Genomic DNA, 26,425 nt, shown 5'->3' with positions numbered 1-26,425 from the left:
CCTGGCGGGTGGGCGTCAACCCCATGATGTCAACGTCGGTGCTGAGACGTGATGCGCTGGTGTTCGGACCACAACTTTGGCGACCAGAACCACGCAAGGTTCACCATCAGTTGAATCTCCGCAACGTCAAATTGGAAACCAAGTTCGTGCTGCACTGTTGTGTAGCGGGGGCTGCAGTATCTAAAGAAAGATCCAACGCTGCCAATTCTGGCTGTGACACGAGCGGCTCGCTCATACCCAGGCGCCAATCTACGCGCCGGCGGGTAAAGAGAGCCGCATCGAGCCCTTGAACAATCCATGTGAAATGCTCAATCGGTGTTTTCGGAGATTAATATGCTCATGAACCATAGTTTGGTCTCAGTGTCTGTCAAAACTACCTCCATGTGAGGAGTGTTGGATGAGAGCGCGCAGACAAATGGTCCTGCGTGCGGGGGGCAGCGGATCATGCCGTGACATGACTTGCGCACGTCAGACCATGTTTGTTTACTGACTGAGGATGCATGACGTTGCAGTGTCTTAGTCGGTGGCCAGCAGTTCTAGGAAGGTAATCCTGGAAGCTTCTCGGCAGTGTTGTCCCCGCTGCATGAGGCGGTGCAGCGCTTCTTGGAGCATCTCGATGCGAGTCTTGCAACGCTCATTGGTGGCCGAGCACAACACCCTGATTACGGCAGATGCTGGACCTTCTGTGTCTTGATCTAACGTGGCTTTACAGCATGGTTCATGCCGTTCATGTGAGGCCCGGTCATTCTGTCAAAACTAAACGAGTTGAAACGGCGGTGATGTTTGTACAGCACACTGGCCAATCCGGTTCAGTCCGCCATCCTTGCGCATGACTTGTCGATCCGGATCAGGTCGAATCCAGTTGGCGGTACGGCAGATGGCCGAACACCTTTTGGGGCGGGAAATCAGGCCAGCCTTCATGCAAGGCTATTAAAGGTCTGGAGATTCAACAGCCGATGAAGATTGAGTCAAAGGATGGGCAAGAACTCTGTTCGCATGCCCGCGGGTGGTGTGCAGAATGTGGCAGCCAACGCGCGAAAGGTCGCCAGTCGTTCGGCGGGAGGATGCCGCGCCAAGCTGCTCCACCGCATAGCCACAGCCATTCATTCTCAACGCCAGCGCTCGCAATGCTACGCCGATGTCTACACGCACTGTAACACGCGTTCACGATGGCATGATGCACTTTAACCCAAAACGGCGCGCAGGGATGATATTGAGGTCGCCTCCGCTGTGTTCTCGGTCGGAGGCTGGGGAATTTTGCGCAGAATGTAAATCTCCGCCAGCATTCGTCATTCGTCATGCTATGCTGGCGAAGTCCGCTGCGATACCTGCCTGGATGGTCCGGTGCTAGACAGATAGTTCGACCTACTATATGGGAGCAGGCGTGCACCTACAGCGTGGTCGCTTTCTATTCATCGAGCGCTGCAGTGTTCTCCACTGCACGACCACACCGCCTCGATTCTTCGCACCCAACGTGACCAGCACTACCAGGCTCGAGAACACCAGACTATCGTTAAGAACCGGCCAGACAAGCATAGCACGAGTACATATCGTCTCTGCAGTCCCCAGGAGACAGTTCGCTTCCTGTTGACCGCTGCCACGCTGTCTGCCATCCACTCGACGACTCTCACTCGGTATAGCCAGTACCACTGCAGCCAGTGGCATCTTCAAACATCAAGTCGCTCGACCTCGAAACACGTAGCGAGACGCGCCTCCATTGGCTGACAGGCGCTGCCGCTGATTTGGCTACACAAGCCCACGCACACGACTGGCTTGAAGTTGAAACGCACTATTTTCAGTCCTGCAGTACTGCTTCCCACAACTCTCGCAGGCTTCCTAAATCGGGCCAACAACCGCTGGCCTCAGTCTCGCGAGGCGCGCTACGTTCCAATCCTTGTTCGCTCAGACCGCTGATTGGGCCCACACCGTGCCGCTGGAGCCCCACCAACGACAATTGGGATTCACCACCAGTTGGCATAAGTATCACCGACTCCTGATACACTTCTGGTCAGTGCAAGTTCTTCACTTTTCTCTCATCCCTTCTTTACACCTGTCACACCCCAGCGGTGCAGGTTGCATTCTTCAGTCCGCGACTGCCCAATCCACTTCTACCCATCCAGCCTTACCATCACAGCTTGGCAGCGCCAGCTTGACTCTCCCTTCCAAACTTCCTTGCAGCGACATTCAATCACACTTTCCGCCGGCCGGAATCGTCATTCACCTTAATATCCACTGTCGCCTTGTGTTTCAACCTTGTCGAACTTTCGAACTTTAAGCCACAGTCTCAGCCCTCAAGACTGCGCTTACCGAACTCCATACAGACCGTAACTTAATCTGTTGAACGCTTGCCATTGGACCATCATATTGCTCCACAGCTTCAATATCGACTTGCACTTTCAGTGATAGTCGACCGTCATCCACCTTTCCGCAACACATCACAAGCAATCACTATGCCTTACTCAGCAAACCTTGCGAGGGAGAACAGTGCTGCGCTAGACTACTTCATTCAGCAGCCTGTCTCTCAGGACATGATCTCATACCTCGCACAGAAGGCCACACAGGTCATCAGGTGTGAACCTTCTCTCGATAAGAGCCTTCCTCCCACACCACCCGCCTCTCCACCCCACCAGGTCCGGGAACCCTTCCTGCCGTCCGTCGAAGAGTTTATCACATCGCTCGTGGAGCGCTCGCACGTCCAGGTCCCTACTCTGATGACCAGCTTGGTCTACCTCTCCCGTCTCCGGGCTCGTCTTCCTCCTGTTGCCAAGGGCATGAAGTGCACTACCCACCGCATCTTCCTTGCTTCCCTCATACTCGCCGCCAAAAACCTGAACGACTCCTCCCCCAAGAACAAGCACTGGGCCCGCTACAGCGCTGTCCGTGGCTACGACAACTTCGGTTTTTCTATCACTGAGGTTAACCTGATGGAGAAGCAGCTCCTCTTCCTCCTCGATTGGGACCTCCGCATCAACCCCGAGGACCTCTACTACCACCTCGAGCCCTTCCTTGCTCCTATCCGTGTCTGGCAGGTACGCCAGGCGGAGAAGGCCAGGATGATTGAGCAGGAGAAGGAATACGCCCGTCAGCAGCAGCACCAGCTTACCGTGGAGAATCTGTCCTCGTACGAATATGCTTCATACGCCCCTCGCCAGCAGGAGAAGTACGCCTACCACTCTAACTCTCGCGCGGCTTCGCGCACTCCTTCTCTGTCGCCTCCTACCCGCAGCGCCCGCAGCGCCTCTACCTCCACCACATCCTCGCCATCCAGTTTCCACGATGAGCCCTCTGAGGCCGTCATGCATAGCTACGACCAGGGCGCCACCATTGTACATATCAACGCTCCTGTTACCCAGACCAGGCTTCAGCACTCGCTCCCCATGTATGACGATAACAAGCCGGCGAAGAAGACAAAGACATCAGGCGGCTTCTTCAACAGGATGTTCGCCGGCGCTTACGCGAGTCGCACAGCGGCCTACTAAAATTGCCTTCGCTTTCTCGTATCATCTGCCTAGACGAGTGCCTTCCGCACCACATCTCATCGAGATATAAACGATTTGCATGGACATGATATGGCCAGAAGATTGCAGGACAACCATTCAACATATCACCGCATGATCTACGGCGTTCCATTTGAAGCATTTGCACGGCACGCATAGCATTGATGGCGTTTGAAGGAGTGTGATCACATCATCACTGTTCAATATTTCTATCGGCCGGCGCGCCGCAATATCCCATAGTAGTTAGCTACACATCTACACATACCGTTCCTACGGGACATACGAGTAATGAAATTTCAAACAATACTTCACAGACCGCGCGTTATCTCCTTAGCACCGCTTCAACGTTCGCTTCTTTCCGGGTGCACAGGCAATACCGACGAAAGAGCCGTGACATTTCCTTGCAATCTCCGCCATGGATCCTAACAGCAACTAGTGACGGACAGACACCCTTGAAGCTGTCACATGGACGGCAATGCTGGAAGCTACGAGAATAACAAGTGACATCCTCCGGTTCGTGCCCTACGGCGGACATGTTCGTGAGCATTCTTCGCGCTCGCGTTCGCTTCGCATGTGCAAGTGGTGGGGGTGCACAACTACGGGTGGGGAGCTGTACAAGAACGCAGAAGTCCTGACGCAGTCACTCAGCCCAGAGGAACCCGCAAGGCGTCCGGCATCTCAGCCTTTGCGACAGTCTTTGCATCTGCCGTCACTGATCGTGCAGCACTGCATAACGCGTCTCTCCATCGGTCAGTGAGCAGCTTGTTGTTCTGCCTCGTACAACAACCCACCAGCTGCTGGCGCAGCCACTTCAATGGACGCATAGCCAAACCCACGCCGTTGACCGCCGGCGCCGAAGGTGAGCTGCTGGGGCTGGGTCCCAATACAGCGAGTTCTTGTGCGCTCAGATGCACAATGCAGGGGTCATAAAGAGCGGTTTGAGATCAAACAGTGGTGGGCGTTGATTCGATTTTTCTGATGTTTCAGGTCAAGGCCTTGGCTCGACGGCTGGCGGTGGAGGGACGCTTTGTGAGTTAGCGCACCTGCTAGCGGGCGGAGTCTGGCCGTGGACACGATTGGTGGAAAGGATCGAAGGAATCGGTGAGGGGTCCCTGATATCACCGATAATTGATCTTGCGCAGCTTCATCGACACTTTCGAAAATCGGTTTCGGATGTCCGCGCGGCGGTAAACAGCTTACGTCGTCCTTGCGATCTCTCCCAAACCTGTCGCAGAGCTCCATGCCGCAGAGCTTTGCCGGCTGTCCTACAAGTCCAAATTGGTGACGCAAGTTTGCATACCGTTCGTAGGGCTGTGTGCATGCCTTCGGCGCAGCCCACTCCACTGGGGCTGCTTTTTGATCCTTTGACCTGCATGTGCCGCAGTTCTGAACGATGGCTGATGGTTTGCCTGCATGGCACGACATCAGTCCACGGAGCGAAGTGCCGATGTCAAAGGAGATGGACAGGTATACTGCGAACTCGACTTCGCTCTGCGAAAAGTGCTCTGTGCTAGATTATGAGCAGATGAGATCACAAGAAGGTCAAGCACATCACGAGAATTGGACCAAACTAACAAAGTCGGCGAGCAGTGGTTGCCGTTTGTGCACATTTTTCACACTTGCTCCTCTCCATCCAAAAACGTCTTCTCGCTCGGTGTTCTACTCGGACAGTAGTGGACCACTTCATTTCAAGATCTTGCCGACCTATAAGCGCGAGGAAACATGTCTTCACGTGTGTGTGCCGCAGGACAAGCGGACGGCTGCGATATACTACCTGTATCTTTCGACAACAGGTAATCTATCCGCTCGAATACACGTTCAGAGTCTGAGACATTTGCAGACAACGCACGAGATGGTCAGATTGGCGACATAAAGATGATCGACTCAGAACGTGACCGACTTTCTTTGACGGCGGTTGAGAAGATATCCATCTGGCTTCAGACTTGCCAAACTGAGCATCATTCATGTAGGTGGCGAGCTAGATCTAAGTTGCCAACTCGCGTAGTGGATATCTCTCCAACCGGTATATCTGGAGGTATCCGACTGGTTGAGGGACAAGGCAAACCAGACGTGGAGTACGTTGCACTTAGCCACTGCTGGGGGAATATGCCATTCAACAGATTTGACTTGTAAGCAGACGTCTAATTGAGACTGACATCATGCTGATCCAAGCAGACTATCGAAGTGCGACACTTTCAACATAGATTCTCTGCGAGATGGCATCCAAATAGACTTACTTCCCAAGTTGTATCAAGATGCGATCGAACTGACTAGGGCAATAGGAAAGAGGTGCGCGTCAGAACTCTTGTCTAAACAAGTGTATTGACGATGTGACAGATACATCTGGATTGACTCATTATGCATCATCCAGGACAGCAAAGAAGACTGGGCGTCCGAGTGCGAACGAATGTCCGACATCTATTCCAACTGCTATATGGTCATCTCCGCGATGTCTTATGAGAACAACGAAAGAGGATTCCGCCACATACTTCCTGAAGACGTACCTCCCCACTACCCGCTCTGTGCACTGCCCGGGCATCCTGAAACACACGTCCATGTACGATCCGCAATCGACCACAAATCCAGAATAGACTTTCTGAAGTACCGAGCATGGGCATTTCAAGAACTGCTGCTCTCTCCACGGGTCCTGCATTTGACTTCCACTGCTATGGCCTTCGAGTGCGATACATACACACAGCTAGAACGCGGGCCCAACAGTGACGTTCTATATGGCATCGACACTGAGAGAAAGCGACTTGTACACGTAGCCTCCGATTTTACTGGCAAAGACTGCAACACCTACTATGATCGTTGGCTTCAGCTCGTCCAGTCATACTCACAATTACAGCTGACGTACAAGACCGACCGACTACCGGCTTTGTCCGGCATAGCATACCTTGTGGCATCGAAGACAAAGGACACGTACATTGCAGGACTATGGAAGGAAGATATAGCGGCAGGCATACTCTGGTACGTGTGGCCTTGCCAGCCAGCAACACCAACCTACGTCGCTCCATCTTGGAGCTGGGCATCTGTCACCTCAGCATGGACTTTGGAACCAACACGACGGCGCTTTGTCGACATCAAGATGATCGACGTACATGTGAAGCTGTCGACCAGCAACCCTTATGGCGAGATCTCGGCCGCGTCCCTGACAGTGTCTGGTCCTCTGAAGCGGTGCGACACTAAAAATCTTATCAAAAAGGGGCACCGCTACTATGTGCTGAAGGGCGAGAATCTAAGCAATGTTCGGTTTGCTCTCGACACAGGCCAGAAGAACGACGTTAAGTCTCAGGACGTTTGGTGCCTGGACTGCACAATCGACAAAGAGCTGGATATAGGGATAGCTCGTTCAACGTTAAGAAGAGAGACGTTTTTTCGCCCCCATGGTCTCTTGTTGATCCGGCTCTCCAAAGAGGAGCATACATACAAGCGAATCGGCGTGTTCGAAGTCTTCGAGATTCTTCATAAGTGTACGAATTGGCACGAGACTGGCTTTCAATCGATGACCGTAAAGATCATCTGAATAGCTGCTGGATTGCCACCCAAGTCTGGAACAGATCAGCATGTACTTAGCTTCCCGGTCTTTGGCCCCTTCGCACACAAGCAAGCCCCGCAATCGTGACACATGCTAGTAGCCCTGCAGCACAGCCAGCACGGCTAAACATCTCAAGGACAGATGAGCATAATCTTAATCATTCCTACGACCATTTTAGGACGTGCTTCGAAAACGCAACTTCTGCGACTCGAAACTCTCACTCGAACTTGGCGCGGTTTTGGTGGCGCCTCCTGGGACGACTTGCAAAAGCGCAATAGTCGTCAACTATGTGATTTGGATATTGCGCTAGACGGATATGCTGAGCGAGTACTCCGCAAGACCAACATACTGGTGGAAATGCTTTCAAGGAGGGCACATCGGACCCTCACAGCAGATTCGAGATACTGGGCTGAGAGTACGTTGCAAGCAATACTGTCACAGTTTGGCACGGGTTATGACCAATCAGTTCACGAAATGAGACATCACCAAAAACAGTATGGAAGCCATCGGGAAAGCCAAATTGTGAAAGTTCAGAGATTAAGTTACACGTAGCGTGGGATAGTCATGGGGAGACCGCTGCCCAAAGTTTGTCGACCTCAAGGCCCGGATTTCCGAAGCAGTGAGGAAGAGAAGAGTTTTGATACTGGTTTATGGATTTAGTAAGCGTTTTCGTTGGTCTCTCAAGTGTCCTCCTAATAGAACGGACAATTTCAGCACTGCGCCATGTGTCCCGTCACTTTCCTTAGGCTCGCTTTTAGAGCTTTGATATTTGAAGCGAGCCTACCTCATCTTCCAGAGCGAACACCTTGTCCGGATTTAATATCCCCCTCGGATCAAGTGATGCCTTCATTCTTCTCATGACGTTGATGCCCTCAAGTCCAACCTCGTCAACCAGTGCGCCCCTCTGCTTCAATCCTACGCCATGCTCGCCTGTTATTGTGCCCTCCAAACTCAATGCAAGTCTAGCTACCCTTCTCAGTACCTCGTCTACCCTCGGCTTATCAGCCGCAGGACAAATGATCGACGAATGCACGTTCCCATCGCCAATATGCCCAACGTTGGCGCAGAACCAGGGCTGCTTAGGTTCTGACGACGATGCTTGATTGGCTTTGTTTGCTTCTTGGATGAGCTTCTGTGTCCCCTCAACGAGCGCAGCAAGATTCGAGATTGGGACCGCACAATCGGAGTGCATGAAGAGGTCCGTGGGATCCTTTTTCATCATGACAAGCGCACGACCGATGCACTTCCGTGCGTCCCAGAGAACGTCGATGCGTACCTTGTCGGATGTGATTTCGTATGTTAGCGCCTTCTGCTCTTTGCATAGCGTCCTGACGGTCTCGATCTGGTCTTTGACGAGCTGTAGTGATGACCCGGCAAACTTGAGCCAAAGTGTTGGTTTGACCGCCATCTCAACACGAGCAAGTTTCGAGTGGTTGATGCACTGCACCTGCGGTCCGTCCGCCAACTCGAGCGCCTCCAGTTGATGCCCAGCTCTTTGCAGCGCAACAATAATGTCCACACCCTGCTGAAACGTATCGAATGTGACCAGCCCAACATGCAAGTTTTGCGGCAACACTGCAAGCTTAAGCGTCGCTTCCGTGACTAACGCAAGTGTACCTTCGGATCCAATGACCAGATGCGTAAGATCATACCCGGCGGCGCTCTTTCTGGGCCTGCGATGCGTCTTCACAATCGTACCATCAGCCAGCACAGCAGTGAGCGAGATAACCCACTCCTTCATTGTTCCATATCGATACGCATTCGTGCCCGAGCAGCTCATGGCAATCATACCGCCTATGCTCGCGCCCGGAGCCGGATCCACGGGAAAGAAAAGACCCTTGCTCTTCAACTGCTCGTTCAGCTCTACCCAGCCCAGTCCAGGCTGCACAACGACATCGAGATCATCCTCGTGCAGCGTGGTGATGGAGTTCATGTGCTCGAAGCTGATGCATATTCCACCTCGCGTTGATGTTAGGGCGCCGCCGAAGCTGGTGCCGCCCGAGAATGAGGTCACGGCTATGCGGCGCTCATTGCATTCTTTTAATATGGTGGCAATATCTTGAGTAGTTTTGGGGAAGAATACGGTGACTGGAGTTTCGTGGGCTGGGACGGGCGAGTGCGGTGTGTTGGCTTTTGAGTCGCGTATTGCCGGGTCCGTTGAGTACTCGATGTTGTGTTTGCTCATCTTAAATAACAAGCTATGGATAATTTCGGGCGATGTCTCAAAATGATACGGCATTGTTGGGTCCTGCAATTGGGATTTGCAAGTTGTTTGATGGACCCTGAGATGGAGTGGAGATAAGCTGGAAATGAATGTTGGGGTCTGGGGGAGCAATGGCCAAGGCTACCGGTACCACACTAGCCGAAAGCTGTTGCTTCATTTGGCATGCTAGCATAGTGACGGACCGCACGATTCCTGGGCTTCCCGTAAGCAAGCGGTCGTAGACGTTTTCATCGTCACATCTGAGTAAATTGCAGAACTTTAGCCCAGGTCAGATATGTGTTGTTGTCCCAGAAACTGGAATGCCTCACCATCGTGGTTCCAAGTTCCCAAACCTTCACTACAATAGCTAGAGTATATATGCTACATGAATGGTACAGTAACATTACAAGGGTGTTTGTGGATATCATAGAAGGTCAAAAAGAAAACATGCAAATACAATAGTCCGCCTCCCATTATCCAAACCCACACCATTGCCCTCCACATAGATAGTACTGCGTTCTATGCAAGCTGCACTGTGTCGAAGTAGGCGTTGACCCAACACAAGAACGCCCATTACCCAGCAAGGTATCAACGAAGAAAAATGAAGCATTATAATCATGGCAAATCACCGTAAGTCTTCTCCCTGTTCTTCCTCCAGAACTTCATGTTACTACTCTTCTTCTTCTCCTCATCTTTTCGCGCACCAGGTGGTGTTCCTACAGGCTCGGACGGTCCAGAGTTGCGCAGGAAATCAGCAAGATCGCTGGTTGCCGTACGATTGGAGCGCATATCGCCCACGGCAGGTGCACGGATGGCAACCTTAGGCTTATGGGCTTTTACAGTGTGTTCGCCGCTCGAGGTCGGGAAACCCATGGGTAGCGCAGCACCGTTGCTGCGCGTCGCTGTTGCAGAGGAAGAGAGTGACGAATTTGAGCTATTTGCACGTGCTTTGGCTGCAGCAATAGTCTCTTGGCTGAGCATGAAGGGCTGAGGCTTACCTACGGACGGCCCAGATGGTGGCTCAGACTCGTTAAGAAAGTCCATGAGGCTCTCTTGTCTCGCCGCGGGTGGCTTGTTCGAAGGAGGTAGTGCGGTCAGCTGGTCATCATCCTCGTCATCTTCCTCATCTGAGAGATCTATTGCGTAAGGATCTTTGATGCGCCTGCGAGTACGGGTAATGACAGGCTCCGAGCTCGAAGTCATGCTGCCGGACAGGTTTTGTGGGGTGTTTGAGTATGCAGGTTGCACAACGCTTGGTGCAGGAATGAGACCAGTCCTGGAGTTGTTTGTTTGGAGCGAATGCTGCGAGTCGAGCGTGGAAGTCTTGGAACCGTACGCTGACTCAACATTACCGTGGTCTCCTAACATCGTGTCGAACTGATCTGAGTCAACCGTTGTGCGGAAAGGCGCAACTGATCTTGGGATTCTGGGCTGTCCTTCAGGGCCATTGGGGGGTCCTTGGCGAATGAAGTCTATCAGATCATCGTTACCAGTACTGAGTCCAGCGGGGCTGCGTGGCTCCATGTTAACGCGTGGTCTCGCAGATGATCCGTCCACAGCACGAGAGCCGGATTGTTTGGTGGACGTCTTTCTTCCAATGGAAGAGGAAGAGCCATTCGGTGATCTCAGTCCGTTACCACTGATGTTGAGGAAGGGCTGTGGGGCTTTCTCTTGACCCGGGGAAGGGCCAGTCGAGCGAATAAAATCAGCGAAATCACGCATAGACTCTGACTCGATGCGCGGCTCCCTCGCCAGTGGCCGAGTTATCACCTTCCTGCTAGGTGAAGGCCTGTGGCCAGAAACGCCAGGGCCTCTGCCCTTGCTACTGGTGCTTGGAGGTTTGGCAGGTACAGCATTGTTGCCAAACGCATTGCTTCTGTCAGCGTCGACTCGAGGGTACACTGTGACAGAAGCAGTGTTAAGACGCTCAGGCTCTGCCTTGCGAACAACAGGAGATTCCTACCAACATTAATATGCGTTAAACTACCTGACGACGCATAACTTACATCTAAAGCACGCATGTTCTCAGGTGTCAAGGTGTACTTCACAGTTTCTTTACCCTGCACGAGCTCTTCGAACTGACGCTCTCGGTCTTCTTCAGACATACGTCCACCTTGGCTGCGATTCAATCTATCGTCAGAGTCACGGGCGATAGGTATGCGCGAGATACTGCCTGACTTCTTTGAGGAGGTTGACCCAACACGTTTGATGACTGGCCTTTCTTTGATGGAACCTCCCGCCGCAGATGCGGAGCGCAGTGACTCATCTGTAGAACGACGAAAGTCTTGTCGCTCAGCCATTGCTACATGAGGACTCTGCGTACGGCTTCGGTTACTGTATGTAGAACTGTCCCTTTGCACTGTCTGCTCGCTAGCAACAGCTGGCTGAGGCCTGTAGTGCTCGACCTCTTGCAGGGAAGGCAACGACGTGCGACCTGAGGTTGGAGGAGTTGCATCTCGGCTTGCATCCCGCCTGCGCGGTGGACTTGAGGTGCCAGCAACTGGACCTGTACCGCTGCCAATGCTAGGGCTAGCGCGTTTGCGAACATCGTTGCGAGCGCCAGAGCGTTCGGGTACCGTGGGCTTTGAGTCAGGTGTTGGTGTGTTGCGTGAAGGTACGGATCGAGGCGCAGGCTGCATGCCCTGTGCAGGTACGACCTTGGCTCGCTCGGACGGAGTAGGCGAGGATCGGATAGGCACATCTGACGTCTTCGCCACGCCGATAGCTTGAGAGCCCTCCAGCTCATCATCGTCGGAATGGTCATCGAGGTAGGATCTTGCCTCATCATGTGTCGATGCCCTTGGTGTCGCTGTAGGTGTCTCCCGCGGCGATTTGAGGCTGCTGCTGCGTGTGGAGAAAGTGCGCACGATGCCTGGTGGCCCACTCCTTCCAATCGACATCCTCTTCGACTGCAATACCTTTGGCTCGATATCGTACGTGTCTGAGTTGGCCGAAGTCGCGGACATGGGTGTATCAGGCTCTACATCGCTCTTCTCCGAGCCATGAGACTTCGCCAGACTGCGCTCGCTCTGAGGCGCGGCACCTACAGCGGAAGCCAACATATCGTCGTGCGCATCGCCATCACCCTTATGGGCCAGAAGCAGAGGCTCGACTCTGTTCTCGTCGCCGATGTAGGACGTGCGATTGTAGTTACTCGTCATTGCGGTTTCGAACGGCGTCTCGATCTGGTCTTCTTTATCGTCTACCTGAGTCCGTGGGGGAACAGCGAAGGGTAATGCTGCTGGACCCGGCATCGATGTAGGGCGTTCCTTCTTCTGCCTTCGTCGGAACTCCTCAGCGGGAGCCAGCGTGATGACACTACTCGGGCGCTGCGGCCGTGATACCGGCGTCTGCATGCCGCTACTCTCTGCATCTTCATAAGTCCGTGCGAGTCCTGGAACCTCGATTTCGTCAATGTCTCGCTCGGTGATCGGCAAAGGTATGTTGGCTGCGATATCCGTCTCGGTTGGCACGCGATCGGACACAGGCGTAGGTTCAACGCGGTATGGGTCGTCAGCAGTGGCTTGGCTGCTTCTGCTGCCCCGTCTGTGGAGGCTAGCGTAGCTCGAGTTGGGTCGAATGCTGCGGTTCGGAGAGAGCGGCTGAAGAGAAGATCGTACGCGTTTCCTCCAAGTCCTCCACAAACGGCCGAGTGCTGAGTTCAGAGCAATCTTCTCAACATCTGGCTCTTCAATCACTAATCGCTCTAGTGCGCCCTCGTCCGTCTCATCTCCGTTGTGAGACCTTTTGGACCTGGATGCCATACGTGCGTATGCTGCTTGTCCCGCAACGAGCAGCGTCTGCTCGGCGACATATTCTACAACGGACGTGAGGAAGATCGCTGACGCCCACGAGACAAGACCAGCCTCTTCGTCTTCATCGTCATCCATGCTCAGGCCGCGCTCTTGCTGCACGTATTTCTCCTCGTCCTCGTCTTCCATCTCGCCCAAGCGTGTGTAGACCATGATGCGCAGGCGGGTTCGCTTCCACACCTTCTCGACATCCCAGCGATCGATCGCCCTGCCGCCGTCGGTGGGGGAGAACTCCTCGTCGTCCTCTCCAAACAGCAGTCCCTGGAGCTCTTCGTCGGCGGCTTCGGCGGCTTCACGAGCCAGGCGAGGCTTCAGCACCTCGCAGATGGCTGGTCGGATAGCGATGAGGGACGGCGAGCGCGCAGTGGACAGGAATGCGAATAAGAGGTGGTCAAGGAAGCCATTGAGCAGCGAGAGTGATTGTTCGGAGAAGATGGCGTTCTCCAGCTCTTCATGTTCGGAGTCGTTGTGCCGCAGTTGCGCGTTGTGGTTGTCCGTAACAATCTGTGACGCGACTGAGGCCGCGATGTACGCAGGAGGCGGTCGTACCGTGGTGGGCATCTGGAAGGTCACCGAGCTGGCGACAGAAGGCCGGTCGCTCGAGAAGCTTGGCGCAATGCTCGAACGTCTCGACATCATGTCGCCCGCGTCTGAGGAGGTGTGGCGATGCATCGTCGGTGAGGGCGACATTGGAGGCCGTGTCCCATCCACGCTCCCTCTTCGGTCGCCGAACATTAGATGATGTGCAGCTCAGTACGAAGTCACTCCGGCTCGAGCTCGTACCGCGAAGCTAAGGGGTGCCCCTGCAGCGTGAAGCCTGACGAATGAAAGTAATGATGGCTGCGCTAGAGTACGTCTCCGGTGAACCTAGCAGCAATGAATGTACTATCAGTGGTCCATTGTTGGTGTTCGGTTTGCTGAGCAGGTAAATGATTGTGAGGAGAAAGAAACACGGAGCGTGGGGCGATAGATGCTTGCGACGGTTGAGCGACGAGATTGTGAGATGGTACCCCAGACGTCGATCGGTGGTTCGCGGCCAAGCTTTCAGGAGCTAAACAAGGGCAGTACACCAAGCAGATTCTTCGGCACGCACACGCTTTCCCTTCATATCATCGACAAGCTCCGTCCGCGAGTCGGAAGGATAATCTGGGTTCCTGGTACAACATGTCGTACACTCCGCCGTTGCAACACTCGTGATGACCCTGTTGGATTCCAAGGTAGTACTCCTCTAGCTGCAGCCAGCCAACCCCAACTGAGACGTGAGCCGTGTAGTTCACGTGGATCATGTTGTGCTCATGTTCTTGCCCGAGGCTCTTTCGCGCCAACGACACAGGCCGTATTGTGGTGGTTCCCTGAGTCAGGCCACGGATGGAAGTCTGGTTCGCCGGGCCTTTTGGCAGCTTTGACAAAACAGCTGACTGTCACGCCGCCACGGACTCCCTCTGCTCAGTGCGGAAACGTTGAGATCTCCAAGTCGCACCATGGGGCTTATTGGCTGTTTTGACTCCTGCACTGCGACATCAAAAGCAACGCTACACTGTCCTGGTATTTTACCTGGGCATATCATCACAGCAACACTACGATGAATACCTCGCCTGTTGCCAAGGCGCGCGCGATCGTTGCTGGTGTGCTAAAGAGACGCGTTTCAGGCACCAGCAACGTTTCCAATATATCAGTCCAAAATCACGCATGTTCTCATTCTTCAACTACTTAGTTCGGCGGAGTTCAGGGGCACGAAGGATCGGCGCACAATCGCAATCTGGTCTCACAATAAGTCGACTGCAGTGGGAAGCCCATAATGTGATACTTTCTAGCAGTCCTATTCCCTAAACTTGACCATGATTTGCCTCGTTTTGTTACCGTGAACTTTCAAAGGTCACAGCGCGACTTTGATCGCAGGAACGTCAAATGTGCCGTTTCAACAATGTTCACCGGTCTCAACAGACAAGTCAAAAGCTATCATATATATCTGCTACTTTGAAGACTAATTGTTCATCATTCACAATCATTGACGGGACTTGCTTGCTGATATTGGATGTGGTGGTCATGCGATAGCAGGCGGTCGTAGCAGGTAACTTTGGCGGCTTGACGTTCTAGAAACAAAGCTGAAAGGGCAGTGCAAGAGGCATATCTGTTGCATCTTCTCAGACCTTGTCGTCGTCTGTGTTCGCGTCGACGAGGATGGAAGGGGTGGACGAGATTACTATTACCCCATCGATGTTCCTGATTGGCCAGATGCTTGCCATGTGGCCCACGAGCTCTTACCATTCCCCTCATCTTCTGCGACCTCACCTCGACGTCGAATTTCCTCACTCTGCATATGCATCCATAACCTTCGTGAACGAAAGTACTCTCCACTCAATGGCTGCTCTACTCACGAGTGTATAATATGTTGATTGGTGAAGTTGTAATCAAGAGCCTTTGGTGGTCTGTGCATGCTTGACTCCTCGCAATGGTATGCGTGCACTTACGGTCTCGGACAATGCGGCTGACTTGATCGTAGATGAGAAACATCTGACCTGTTGCAACGTTATGTGGACGTCAACGTATACCACTCCACAATCATTGCACACCGTGCCAGTGCGTCCAACGACTTTGCCATCTATGTCGACCTGCAGAACTGATGAGCACGCAACATCGATGGGAGGGGTCTCCAATGTACCGTCAAGGTGAAGAGCTGTTTGACTCATCGCTAGTCGTCTTTGCCGCAATCGCTCCTCCACCCTTGCCCACGCAGCATTACTGACATGCTCAAATGGTTTCCAGTCGTCCCCTCTCGCAAGTTGGTAGATACATTGCGAGCATGGGTCGCTACTGTTGACAGAGCCGATGTTTTCGGTGTAGAGACAGGTCGTGTGGCGGCCACTGGCCGTACGAGCTCGACAGCAAGGCTCGCCAACGATGCGCTCGCGGCCCCAGTGTGAACAGGCTCGGTGGTATACGTGCTCGGTATGGCACATCTTGCAGTCCTCCACAGAGTCTTCGTACCGGAACCGTATGCTGGGAGCTTGACTTTAGATCTTGGCAAGGTGCGTGCGATCGCGCTTCAATGAACTTGAGTTGTGACTGACCGTCACCAGGCCTATATTCTAATTCAGACAAACTACGAGACATAAGTCACACACGGGAGCCATTGTTGTGCGGTGCAGCCAGCCTTGTGCCGACCTTTGTCCTCGAATCTGGCTCTGTTCTTCTGATACTCGTTTGGACAACATCGTCGCGGGGACAATCTGATTGTTCACTTCACACGTCGCACAGTGGTCCCACTACGGCGATATACCCGGATCCGCGACGGGCCGGAACGAACCAGGGATGATCCGAAATGGACTGCTTGGACAATGGTTAATCCTACTCGCACGTTGCGGGCGTAAGAGACACTCCTAACTATTTTGCGCTGGCGCCAACGGGCCGTGCCAACGTAGTTCATAGTTTCGCCAGAACACACGAATCTTAAGAACACTACACCCAGGATGGAGATAAGCCCTGGCTGTGGGACAAGAGTGCGGAGGTGGATGTGTTATATCGAGACAAACAACGAGAGATTCGGAGCAGCAGCTGTCGTACAGTGACGGTATTGGCCAAACATCAACCAGACGTTATGTTGACCGGGCAATGCAAGGCTGCAGATACGCTGTACATATGGGGTGTCTTCCCAGTAGCGTGGTCCCCATGGAACGTTATGAAAGGGTCACTGGCGGAGACTGGTGCCCTTGTAGTTGCCAAAGTCCTTGCTGGCCAAGACTATGGGCTGCGACTAGTACTGTCCCTGAGTTGGATGGATTCGTGCAAGGGATCCCAAGTCTTCGCCAGTTGGCTGAGAAAGGTCAACACCATGTCTGAGCGTCATCCGGATGACGAGTCACGGCTATCAGGTAGGGGTCGATTGCCAACAAAGATGACTAACCTAAGGACAGCGCCCAGACGATACCAGAGATGAGCAAGTAGCAGGCCCAACGTCTCGACTAGTCTACCCCAGATTTACCATGCGTCTGGCACCATCTCCGAACGCTCAGATACGGAGCGAATCGGCCATGTCCCAGAATCCATCCGTCTCTTCCCGAGTGCTCATCTGCAGGTACCGCCGCAGTCGCCACCCCACCAAGGTCGAGCGGCTCTGCACGTCATCACTCATATGTACTGGGTCAGGAGGGAAAGGGCCGCCCCAAGTAGCTGGTGGCTTACGAGCACGTTGCGCGTCTGTGCTGGAGCGCGACTGCTACTTGGAGAGCACCGCATCAGAGCTCTGGCGCATGGCACACCAGAGCTACCCAGCGAGCAAGCGTACCGCATGTCGTCCTACGTCAGACCGCACATCTACTTGACCGAAGCGCTCGAGCGGTGCTGGTCCCTGGAAGCGCTCGCTGCACGTTTCGGAGAGATAAGGGTAGTTCGCCTCAACGCAGAGTCGCGCGAGTGCGCCTCAACCATAGAGATGAAGTGCTTTGATCAGCGAGTCTTGGAATTGAAGGATATATAAAGCCTCCTTCTACCCCCCCTGGAGCAGACCTCTGGCCATGCCCAATACGGCCCTTGACAGCGCCACGTGCACGGCTCCGCTTTTCGGCGTCCACCCTTGACTGAAGTGCGTCTCCTGCATCTCTGTGGAATCTCTGGGCCATGTTGGTGAATTATTTGCTTTTCCACCGACACAAAATGAACACGCTGCTTTGGTGGCACACAGGCGATGTCGATACCGAGCTCCGGCCGGCGCGCATTACGTGTTCGGGTCGAGTAACTATCTGCTGCTATCTGTGGCTTGCAGGGGTGGGTGATCTGCGGCAGCCCGCACCCCACAACACGGCCACCAACGCCCAACGTCTGGCGGAAAGATGCGCGATATAATTGTCGTGCCGACATCGCATGATGGCTACCCCAACCTCACTCCTCCAAAATGGCTATCAAATCGTGGGGTTCGGAGACGCGGAGAGATAGATGGTGTGCGGGCAGGGCTTGCAATTAAGGGTGTGTCTTACATATCGTTGCGCGCCCATTCGTTGCGGTTATGTAGAGATGGTTGCAGGTGCATGTTCACGATAGACGGCTCTCCATCAAAGGCACGCGAGACCGCATACAGACTGTGGGGCAGTTGGTCAGAAAGAATCCCATTTCAGCGTCTAGAATGGTGAATCCCAGCGCTGCAGCTGATTGTCGTGGAGACGGCCAAGCCAGGCACGGATTCACGAGGGTTTGAAGATAACGGCATCGGCAGTGTTCCCTTGCAACCAGACACGATGGGCCACGCGCCATGCTCCAATTGTTTGAGGCATCGGAAAGCGGTTTGCTTGACTACAAGAAACGATGCAAACGCGTAGAGTGATGCTGGCATGACGACGGCCGAGTGTCTGGGATGCTCGCGATTGGCTAGCCCTGTCCTTATCGCCACAACCTGCGTTAGGACCGTTCTAGCGGCTATCGAGAACATGTCGCAACACTCGATGCAGGGCGTGCACTCCTGCTGCACGAGCGTCCCCGTCGGTGCTCGCATCACGCCTCTCGCAGTTTTTCCGCGCGCAGGGACTTGCCGTCGCAAAGCGGCAGAGCGATGCGGCGGCGTCGCGTGTGATCAATGGTTACTGATAACGGCGAAGACTCACCAAACCACGGTCACGATGCGGTGCAGTGCCGGCCAGCGGTGTGTGCATGCGAGCCTCAGCATTGCTTTGGGCAGTCCTCGGGCCAGCACGCCCGCCATGACCAATTGCTCGGCTATGTGGGTAAATTTAGCTGCGCAGTGACGATGGTTGGCGACGCTTTCCAGGAACAAAGCGGTCAATGTCGGGAGCGACTGAGGCTGAGGCGGGCCCCGGCTGGGTACGGCGGAGATGCCCAGCGCTGCTGTGCAACCCTGCCGCGAGCGCGAGGAGCCACGCTCAGCTCAGACAAAGGATGAGTGAGTGAATAACATCAGCATGAAATGCACGCTCGGAGATTGGGCAAGCGTCCCCAGATGTGTGGTTCAACAGCAGTAGGCGGCGCTAGAGAAGTGGATGTCAAACTAGCAGTATCCCAGCATTCATCCTGGGCGCGCGGCCGTCGGAAACCCCCAGTTTAGGACGCTTTGATTGCTGTGCAGGTTGATGCTTCATCCCACGGAAACGTTTCGGCGTCGCCTGAGCTTGGCCAGGGCGAGCCTAACTATTCCTCTTACCCTACTAACCGCCGCCACAGACCGAGACATTTGAGTCTCTGCTACTTATAAGTGTAAGCCCCCGGTAGCCCTTATCTCTCCCCTCATTCACATATCTCCTGCCCACCACTCTTATATCTACCCCTCCTAAGTACGAGGTTTTGTCGCCAGACACCAACTCTTCTCTCCACCACTCTTGCGACCCACCCCTCTCTTCTTCTCTAATACCACACATCACAACCGCAGTCATGGTATGTCACGACCAGTACTTTCAGGCCAATTGAGGCCTTGAAAGGACAGTTACTCACTACAGTCACACAGGCTGGTTCATCAATCGTCTCCAACACGGCAACTGTAAGTTCCACTGTGTCGCGTGCCTTGGCGAGCCCGGCTAATGCGCCATTTGCAGCTCCAGAAATACCTCAGTCTTCCTCAGAAGGACAAGGTCATCGCTGAGTACGTCTGGATCGACGGTTCCAACGGTCTCCGCTCAAAGTCAAAGGTGAGCACTTTCCAGTTTATGCCTCAAATACCGCACTATTGAGGATGCGGTATTTGTGGACACCGTGGGGTGAAATGGCGCAGTCAGAATTGTTTTCAGGGTTCTGTACCTGCAGTCATCATTCCTGGTGTCACAGCCCAAGCATTCAAGAGTCTGGACATCGTGCGCAGGGCGGTCACCTCGTGTGACCTCACTGCGCAGCGATCGTCCCCCTCTGTTTGGCGTTCCTTATCGTTATCGGCGACTCCAGCCCACCAAGCCCCACGATACCCCACCAGCCACGATCGGCAATTGCACCCCTCATCGCTCTTTCCTCAAACTCCTCAGCCACTACCCGATTTGGCACAGCATACTGACAGCACTTCCAGACTCTCTTCAAGAAGGTCTCGAGTCTCGAGGACCTCCCAGAATGGAACTTTGACGGTTCGTCAACGGGTCAGGCGCCCGGTAACAACTCCGATGTTTACCTCCGCCCTGTCGCATACTACCCCGACCCCTTCCGTCTCGGCGACAACGTCCTCGTCATGTGCGAGACCTACATGTCAGATGGTAGCCCCAACGCATACAATTTCCGCCACGACGCCGCCATCATCTTCAAGAAGCACTTGGAGCACGAGTTCTGGTTCGGTCTCGAGCAGGAGTACACTCTCCTCGACGAGTTCGGCTGGCCCTACGGCTGGCCCAAGAACGGCTTCCCTGCTCCTCAGGGCCCCTACTACTGCGGTGTGGGCACCGGCAAGGTCTTCTGCCGTGACATCGTCGAGGCCCACTACAAGGCCTGCCTTTACGCCAACATCAACATCTCCGGCACCAACGCCGAGGTCATGCCCGCTCAGTGGGAGTACCAGGTCGGTCCCTGCGACGACATCCAGATGGGTGATCAGCTTTGGATGTCTCGTTTCATCCTACACCGTGTCGCTGAGGAGTTCGGCGCCAAGGTCACCTTCGCCCCCAAGCCCATCCCCGGCGACTGGAACGGTGCTGGTCTGCACACCAACGTTTCCACCAAGGAGACCCGTGCCGAGGGCGGCATGAAAGCGATCGAGGAGGCCATGGAGAAGCTCGCTGGCCGCCAGAAGGAGCACATGTCCGTCTATGGCGAGGACAACCAGCTGCGCATGACCGGCAAGCACGAGACGTCGTCGTACGACAAGTTCTCCTGGGGCGTTGCCAACCGCGGCTCCTCCGTCCGCATTCCCCGCGCCGTTGCCGCCGAGAACAAAGGCTACTTCGAGGACCGCCGCCCTGCCTCGAACGGTGACCCATACCAGCTCACCGCCATCATTGCCGAGACAATGTTCGGTAAGGTCGAGGGCGCGGACATTGCCAAGTTCAACGCTAAGGCGGAAGAAGTTGAGGTCGAGATGGTTGTCCCTATTGCTAAGCCGTAAGCACTTTACAACGCTGTAAACACGTCACGGTTGTCATGTCTGCGATTTGGCGTTGCCTTTCTTCACCTGTCGACGCCCTCATTGTGGATGAAACCTCAATCAGAGTCGAGATGGGTTCGCTTTAGATGCCTTCACGGCTGGCTTGTTTGTCGTTTCCCTTTCCTACCTCATCACATACCCCACCCCCTGCTAGATCCATGCTTGAAGCAGCGGGAGTTAAGCATGGACGCAACGATTGCAATATTGCAATGTAATCTAGACGTGCAATGAATGAACATATCGAACTTCACTATCCTCTCCACGTACGCTTTCCGTTTCCATACAACATGATTCTGGCTCTATGTCTTCGATGTTCGCGACGATGTCAGTCAACAACGCCAACTAACTACGCTATGCCAGGTATCTATTCATCTCTCCCTTTCACTGTCTCACAACCTCCCTCCTTAACCACTCACCCCAAACCCCCAGATCACCGCTGACCTCCAATGCCTGCGCAACCCTCTTAACCCTGTCCGCCGCTTGCTGCGCCTTCTCCAGGTCCTCCTCTCCTGGCCTCGCTCCCTCGACGACATTCTGCTCGCTGACCACCAGCTCCGCGTTCGCGTGCACGTCCAGCGTGACACTGAGTGGGGCGTGGGGGCCAGTGTTGTTTGAGTCAGACAGCAGGCCCGATAATAACTCGGAGATGGACGCCGGTGTTGCAGCGTCGGGGCGTGTACTTGTCTGTGTGTTGGAGGGGAAACTTGATGAGGGGTGGGGGATGTGGATAGTAAAGCGGGGCGCGGGTGGTGTGTAGGAGAGATTAACGTCGAATTGTAGCGGCACTCCGTCTTCAGCATCTGCATCTGGGGTGCTGGGCGGTGTCGGTAGCTCAGCTAATTTCTTCGGCTCGGTCTCGAGGAAAGATGTCTGAAGCAGACTCGTCGTGAACGCGTATTGTCTCAGGATCGGCAGCATCTCGACGAGCTGTTTTGGGTGGGCGAAGGGCAGGCTTTCGAGTCTCCTGCTATACTCCATCTTAGGCACGTACAGGCTGAGGTTGTGGGTGATGTCTTTCTCATTTCCGTCAAGGTCGCGAACAAGCGTGGCTCGCGTGCTGCGGATCTCGTGCGTGGTCGCGCCTGCTGTGCCGGTTATGGCTGGATCGAGTTCGTTGGGTCGTAGGGCCAGACCAACGAAGGTTGTTGCGGTGAAGTCTTGGGGTGGTTCAACACCAACGGATTGGTGTAGCGAGATGTAGGTGGTGATAGGGACCACAAGCGGTGGGTTGAACTTAGCGATGAAACGTAGATTGGGTAGACGGCCAGGGTCAGCATCGAGATTCATAGCATCGTCGTCACCAGATGGTGCTGGCGGTTCTAGAAAGGTCGGCTTGGGTTCTTGCCAATCTAATGAAAGTGTATTCAGGATGATGTTGTCAAGCGCGTTCGCATCGTTCGCATCGACTGGCTTCTCTATCGTGTCACTGATCCAGTCGTCTGATATACGAATAGGCGTGTACAGCGTTGAGGGAGAGTGCTCACATTCCAGCGCCAGCGAGTACACCGTATTGGTCGGCAGGTCGTCATCGTCCTCTGGGTATCCGCTCTGCTCCTGGGTGTCAATGTCCATCTTCTCTTTGCCCTTTTCAGAAGACGTTGCCTTTGCTCGTGACTTCGGTATGATGTGTCTCCGGTCCATCCAGTACTCCAGATTGAGTCCCAGTCGATCCCCGATGTTAGGCCTAGGTCGACCACTCTTCTTGCAAAGCACCTCTCTCTCCGCTCTGTGAAATCGATTCGGCGTGTCTTCGTCCATGACCGCAAGTGCCATCTTCTTTTCATGCTCGAACAGTTTCTGCAAACTTGTATAAACACCAGCGATGGCTTCGTAACAGCTTACTCCTCCATTCTTTGGCGATCCCAGCTTGTCCAAGGTCACGAGCTTCTCCAGATTGTGTGCAAACCGCTCGAGAGTAGCGTTGATTTTGCTTTGACCGGGTAGAGGTTGCAAGTTGCGGTAAATGATTTTTGTGCCTGATGCGCCAAAACCAATGCTCTCATTGTGATTGTCAAAACCGCCCTGCAGATCGACCTTCTCGACTTCGTCTCCTTGAAAGAAGATCTACACATGTCAGCATCCATCGCGCAGTCCGCGGAGACCCGTTCTCTGCTCACCTCAAGGAGATTCGACTCGCCAATAGGAACAAGATAGCTATGCGGCTCCTTGTGAGGCTCGATACCAAGCCTGGTGCAGAGCGCAAGCACGTTCTCCACGCTCACGCGCCCAGGCTTCTGCTTCAGCGTGTCGATGATGTTGTGTAGTCTTCTCGTCCTTTCCGCGTCGTCTGCGCGTCCCATTGCGCTTGCGCTCGCGCTCGTTATCCCCAGCTGCGATAGCGAAATGTCCATATTTACTCCTCCCATGTTTACTCCTCCCATGTTAACTCCTCCCATGTTAACTCCTCCCAGCCCTCCTCCTCCTTCACTCAGCATATTAAGCATAGCGGGCGAGTCGTAATTCATCATGCCAGTTGTTGCGCCTGTGTGAGGCGTGCCGCGCGGAGCCGGTGACGAGAAGACGGGGAGGTGCTTTTGCGCCGTGTTCGAGGAGGGTGTTGGCGTCGCCATTGTAGACACAGGGGACTTGGGATATCGCGCTAATCGCCGAGGGAAAGAGCGAGATCGTCGGACCTTCTGATTAAGGGATCATGTCGGTGGAGTTGCTGATCGTGGTGGAGAGCAAGGTCATCGATGATGAAGCTTGCGCGAGTCAGAGCTTGGCAGGCACATGCACGCGGGAAGATGTCATTTTTGGCTTTTAGACAGTCGTGATGAGACCAAGAATCTTCAAAGAGGTACTTGATAACCGTTGTCGATTGGATCGAGTGTGCGTTTAGTCGCAACATGGCTTGAACGCTAACACGCGCCTGCCATGGGATATAATGCAATGAAAGCCTGCGGGACCTGCCTTTGCAAATGAAGGGCGCCGCAAGAGATGCGACACATCCACAACCATCAATTCAGCTCCACGACCACTTCCTCTCCTTCTGCAAACTCCGTGATCCTGCCCCTCCCTCGTGACCCAGCTGCTCGGATTGTCCTCGACGTGCCTGCCTTGGTCTTCGCAGCGTTCTTGTCTTTGCCTGCCGTACCATCAAGCAACGCCCCAAGCCCTGGGTAATTCAGCAGTCCCTCTGAGTTCTTCACGTAGCCAATAGCACGCGGGCGTTTCTTCGGTCGCTCTGCTGCATCATGCTCATGTTCTTCTGCCTTCTCCTTAGCTTCTTGTTCCCATTTCTTGCGGGTATCATCATCGGCTTTGTTTTCCATCGAGTGGAAAGATGCATGATGGGCGCAGCCGTCGCATTCGTAGGATGAAGATGACTGGAAGCTTGTTAGCACAAGTACCTATACCGTGAATAGCCCAGCTCACCTTCAAAGGGTGTAGCATAAAACGCAGACACGGGCATCGTGATGAGACGATCGTCTGCTTAAAGTTGCACTGCCCTCGCGGAGGTACGTAGCCCATCTGTGTCCACACATTCGCCATGTTGTTCGACCGTAAGGGCGTATCGAGAAGAACCCAAATCGAAGTATACTGCGCGCCGGTGAGCGAGGCGAGAGCGCGCAGCCCTGTGCCAAGCTATGGCATGGTGTGTCAAATAAGTATGGGAGAGTGAGCACGATTAAGAACGCGAAGTTGGCACGGTTTCACGTGCATATTGCGGAGAGTGCCCGGAAGAGACCCACTTAAGCCCCGCACGTCATGTCCGCTGGCGGCTGAGGACTGTCAGCATTGCATCGTAGGTGTCACAAGAGGTGGCCCTGCAGTGAGCATTCCTGCGAGGTCGAATGCGGCAGTAACAAGTATTATGGGCATTACAGCAAGCATGATTTGGAATTGACCTAGCGCTCACTACCCGCACCTGTGAGGTGATGATGGCCGAGTACCGAAGTCCGCGGCGTCTACCATGACCGCAGAAGGCCGGTGCGTGCTGCCTTATGTCCGTTTGGCTGTGACCCTCGGGAAACGATGCCTCCCTGATTTCACAAGGCCTAGGCGCTAGGTAGAAGGGCACCATCGTCGGCGAGTGCTCGGTTCCTCTGAGCTGGCCGATCGGCATAGCGGGGTACATCGTCAAGTATAAAGTCTGCATATGCGTCGTGGCCCAAGGGGATGAGCAGAACAGTCCTAAGTCTCTTGAACAGTACATCAACTCAATCAAACTTCCAGCTTAATTCCACCTTGACCCCACGTTACAGTCGCAAATATGGTCGCCGGAGGATGTGTCTGCGGAAACGTCCGCTATGAGGCCGGAGGCGAGTCCGCAGCGAGCGTATGTAGAGTGCTCCTAGCTCTAGTCCAGTTGCTGATGGAATATAGGTTTTGTGCCACTGCACTGACTGCCGCAAGATCGGTGGTAGTACTTACAGCACCAACGGGGTCTATGACGCGGACCAGTTCAAGATCATCAAGGGCACCCCCAAGCAGCACACGAAGAAGGCCGACAGCGGTAATGAGATCACCTCCAATTTCTGGTATGTATTGTAGTCTCCAAGGCGATTGTAAGCTGACATACACAGCGGTGACTGCGGTTCGACCATGTGGCGTGAGGGCGCTACCTTCCCTGGCAAGAGGATCGTCAAGATTGGAACACTCGACGACACCAGCATCCTTGATAACCTCACGATCAACGCCGAGTTGTATGCTGACACCAGGCCCAAATGGGTTGCTCCTCAGTCGAGCGCGGACCAGAAGAAGGCTATGGTATAGAGGATATAGAGTTGTGGGCGAGGTCCGTTGCGTGATCTTGTATGCGGAGTATCGCGGTAGTTCTAGCAACAGTGATCTATTCGGAGTCTGAGCTCTCAGGCTCCTTCAGACGCTCTCTCATCATCTGCATAATGTGTCAGTAAAGTGCTTGTGCTTGTGCTGCTGCGCGGGAGAATGCTGACGTTGTTGAGCCTGCCCTTGAGCTCGGTGATCTTCGTCTCCTTGACCAGGATGTGCTCCTCATCCAGCTCTTCGATGATGTATTCGTTGTTGTTCTTGCTATCAATGTCGACCAGCATGGCCTTGATGGACGCGTCGCATCGCACGAGGGTACCTGCACACGTCAGCATATCGTAAGGGAGACATAGGAGAGTACACTCACCCCTAATAGCTTTGACCATTGTGAGCGTGCGGAACGCGGGGTGCAGGCGGGTTTGTAAGGTGGAGGATGGACATCAGGGTACTGCGCAACGATGAAGCAGAGTTGCGCCATCGCTTAGCGCGTCCACCCTGCAAGGGTGAGTGAGTGCTAAAGCCTTCCGCGATGATCCGCAGCCATCATCTTTAAACAACATATGTCTGTCATGGCATTCGAACTCC

General features: G+C 54.1%; 12 protein-coding genes across 12 annotated transcripts; 7 read left to right on the top strand and 5 right to left on the bottom strand.

The window, feature by feature from the left end:
- Nucleotides 1-2,001: 2,001 nt before the first annotated feature.
- Nucleotides 2,002-3,923, top strand: M421DRAFT_419177 (cyclin). The gene has a single exon (XM_033592032.1). The coding sequence runs from the start codon at nt 2,451-2,453 to the stop codon at nt 3,477-3,479; it is 1,029 nt and encodes a 342-aa protein (XP_033450381.1). The 5' UTR covers nt 2,002-2,450; the 3' UTR covers nt 3,480-3,923.
- Nucleotides 3,924-4,033: 110 nt separating this feature from the next.
- M421DRAFT_419176 (uncharacterized protein) lies at nt 4,034-4,373 on the top strand. Its single transcript, XM_033592031.1, has one exon. The coding sequence runs from the start codon at nt 4,069-4,071 to the stop codon at nt 4,252-4,254; it is 186 nt and encodes a 61-aa protein (XP_033450380.1). The 5' UTR covers nt 4,034-4,068; the 3' UTR covers nt 4,255-4,373.
- Nucleotides 4,374-4,572: 199 nt separating this feature from the next.
- Nucleotides 4,573-7,187, top strand: M421DRAFT_385413 (HET-domain-containing protein). The gene is made up of 4 exons (XM_033589907.1): nt 4,573-5,290; nt 5,338-5,626; nt 5,673-5,786; nt 5,835-7,187. The coding sequence occupies exons 1-4, from the start codon at nt 4,891-4,893 to the stop codon at nt 7,021-7,023; spliced, it is 1,992 nt and encodes a 663-aa protein (XP_033450379.1). The 5' UTR covers nt 4,573-4,890; the 3' UTR covers nt 7,024-7,187.
- A 602-nt stretch (nt 7,188-7,789) lies between these two features.
- Nucleotides 7,790-13,785, bottom strand: M421DRAFT_91307 (uncharacterized protein; the record flags this gene model as incomplete). Its single annotated transcript, XM_033597930.1, has 5 exons — nt 7,790-9,283; nt 9,568-9,596; nt 9,868-10,140; nt 10,237-11,197; nt 11,245-13,785. The coding sequence occupies 5 exons, from the start codon at nt 13,783-13,785 to the stop codon at nt 7,790-7,792; spliced, it is 5,298 nt and encodes a 1,765-aa protein (XP_033450378.1).
- A 117-nt stretch (nt 13,786-13,902) lies between these two features.
- On the top strand, nt 13,903-14,799 carry M421DRAFT_385391 (uncharacterized protein). Its single transcript, XM_033589906.1, has one exon. The coding sequence runs from the start codon at nt 14,021-14,023 to the stop codon at nt 14,552-14,554; it is 534 nt and encodes a 177-aa protein (XP_033450377.1). The 5' UTR covers nt 13,903-14,020; the 3' UTR covers nt 14,555-14,799.
- A 246-nt stretch (nt 14,800-15,045) lies between these two features.
- Nucleotides 15,046-16,010, bottom strand: M421DRAFT_91306 (uncharacterized protein; the record flags this gene model as incomplete). The annotated part of the gene is made up of 4 exons (XM_033597929.1): nt 15,046-15,155; nt 15,316-15,383; nt 15,429-15,469; nt 15,522-16,010. The coding sequence occupies 4 exons, from the start codon at nt 16,008-16,010 to the stop codon at nt 15,046-15,048; spliced, it is 708 nt and encodes a 235-aa protein (XP_033450376.1).
- A 345-nt stretch (nt 16,011-16,355) lies between these two features.
- Nucleotides 16,356-17,434, top strand: M421DRAFT_385367 (uncharacterized protein). Its single transcript, XM_033589905.1, has 2 exons — nt 16,356-16,922; nt 16,972-17,434. The coding sequence occupies exons 1-2, from the start codon at nt 16,649-16,651 to the stop codon at nt 17,370-17,372; spliced, it is 675 nt and encodes a 224-aa protein (XP_033450375.1). The 5' UTR covers nt 16,356-16,648; the 3' UTR covers nt 17,373-17,434.
- Nucleotides 17,435-19,329: 1,895 nt separating this feature from the next.
- M421DRAFT_419169 (glutamine synthetase) lies at nt 19,330-21,225 on the top strand. Its single transcript, XM_033592030.1, has 4 exons — nt 19,330-19,428; nt 19,499-19,531; nt 19,587-19,679; nt 20,048-21,225. Exons 1-4 carry the CDS (start codon nt 19,426-19,428, stop codon nt 21,068-21,070), a joined length of 1,152 nt encoding a protein of 383 aa, XP_033450374.1. The 5' UTR covers nt 19,330-19,425; the 3' UTR covers nt 21,071-21,225.
- Nucleotides 21,226-21,480: 255 nt separating this feature from the next.
- Nucleotides 21,481-23,768, bottom strand: M421DRAFT_419167 (uncharacterized protein). Its single transcript, XM_033592029.1, has 2 exons — nt 23,227-23,768; nt 21,481-23,173 (listed from the first exon to the last, which is right to left on the bottom strand). The coding sequence occupies exons 1-2, from the start codon at nt 23,677-23,679 to the stop codon at nt 21,491-21,493; spliced, it is 2,136 nt and encodes a 711-aa protein (XP_033450373.1). The 5' UTR covers nt 23,680-23,768; the 3' UTR covers nt 21,481-21,490.
- Nucleotides 23,769-23,841: 73 nt separating this feature from the next.
- M421DRAFT_385196 (uncharacterized protein) lies at nt 23,842-24,961 on the bottom strand. Its single transcript, XM_033589902.1, has 2 exons — nt 24,485-24,961; nt 23,842-24,435 (listed from the first exon to the last, which is right to left on the bottom strand). Exons 1-2 carry the CDS (start codon nt 24,599-24,601, stop codon nt 24,067-24,069), a joined length of 486 nt encoding a protein of 161 aa, XP_033450372.1. The 5' UTR covers nt 24,602-24,961; the 3' UTR covers nt 23,842-24,066.
- Nucleotides 24,962-25,322: 361 nt separating this feature from the next.
- Nucleotides 25,323-25,825, top strand: M421DRAFT_3878 (uncharacterized protein; the record flags this gene model as incomplete). Its single annotated transcript, XM_033589932.1, has 3 exons — nt 25,323-25,388; nt 25,436-25,590; nt 25,636-25,825. 3 exons carry the CDS (start codon nt 25,323-25,325, stop codon nt 25,823-25,825), a joined length of 411 nt encoding a protein of 136 aa, XP_033450371.1.
- A 76-nt stretch (nt 25,826-25,901) lies between these two features.
- M421DRAFT_3877 (uncharacterized protein) lies at nt 25,902-26,226 on the bottom strand (the record flags this gene model as incomplete). The annotated part of the gene is made up of 3 exons (XM_033589927.1): nt 25,902-25,949; nt 26,008-26,159; nt 26,208-26,226. The coding sequence occupies 3 exons, from the start codon at nt 26,224-26,226 to the stop codon at nt 25,902-25,904; spliced, it is 219 nt and encodes a 72-aa protein (XP_033450370.1).
- Between the last annotated feature and the right edge of the window lie 199 nt (nt 26,227-26,425).

The sequence above is a fragment of the Didymella exigua genome (genome assembly GCF_010094145.1).
Source record: "Didymella exigua CBS 183.55 unplaced genomic scaffold M421scaffold_9, whole genome shotgun sequence".
NCBI lineage: Eukaryota > Fungi > Ascomycota > Dothideomycetes > Pleosporales > Didymellaceae > Didymella > Didymella exigua.
Note: the sequence above shows the minus strand (reverse complement) of the source record. Positions and strands in the feature narration are given on the sequence as shown.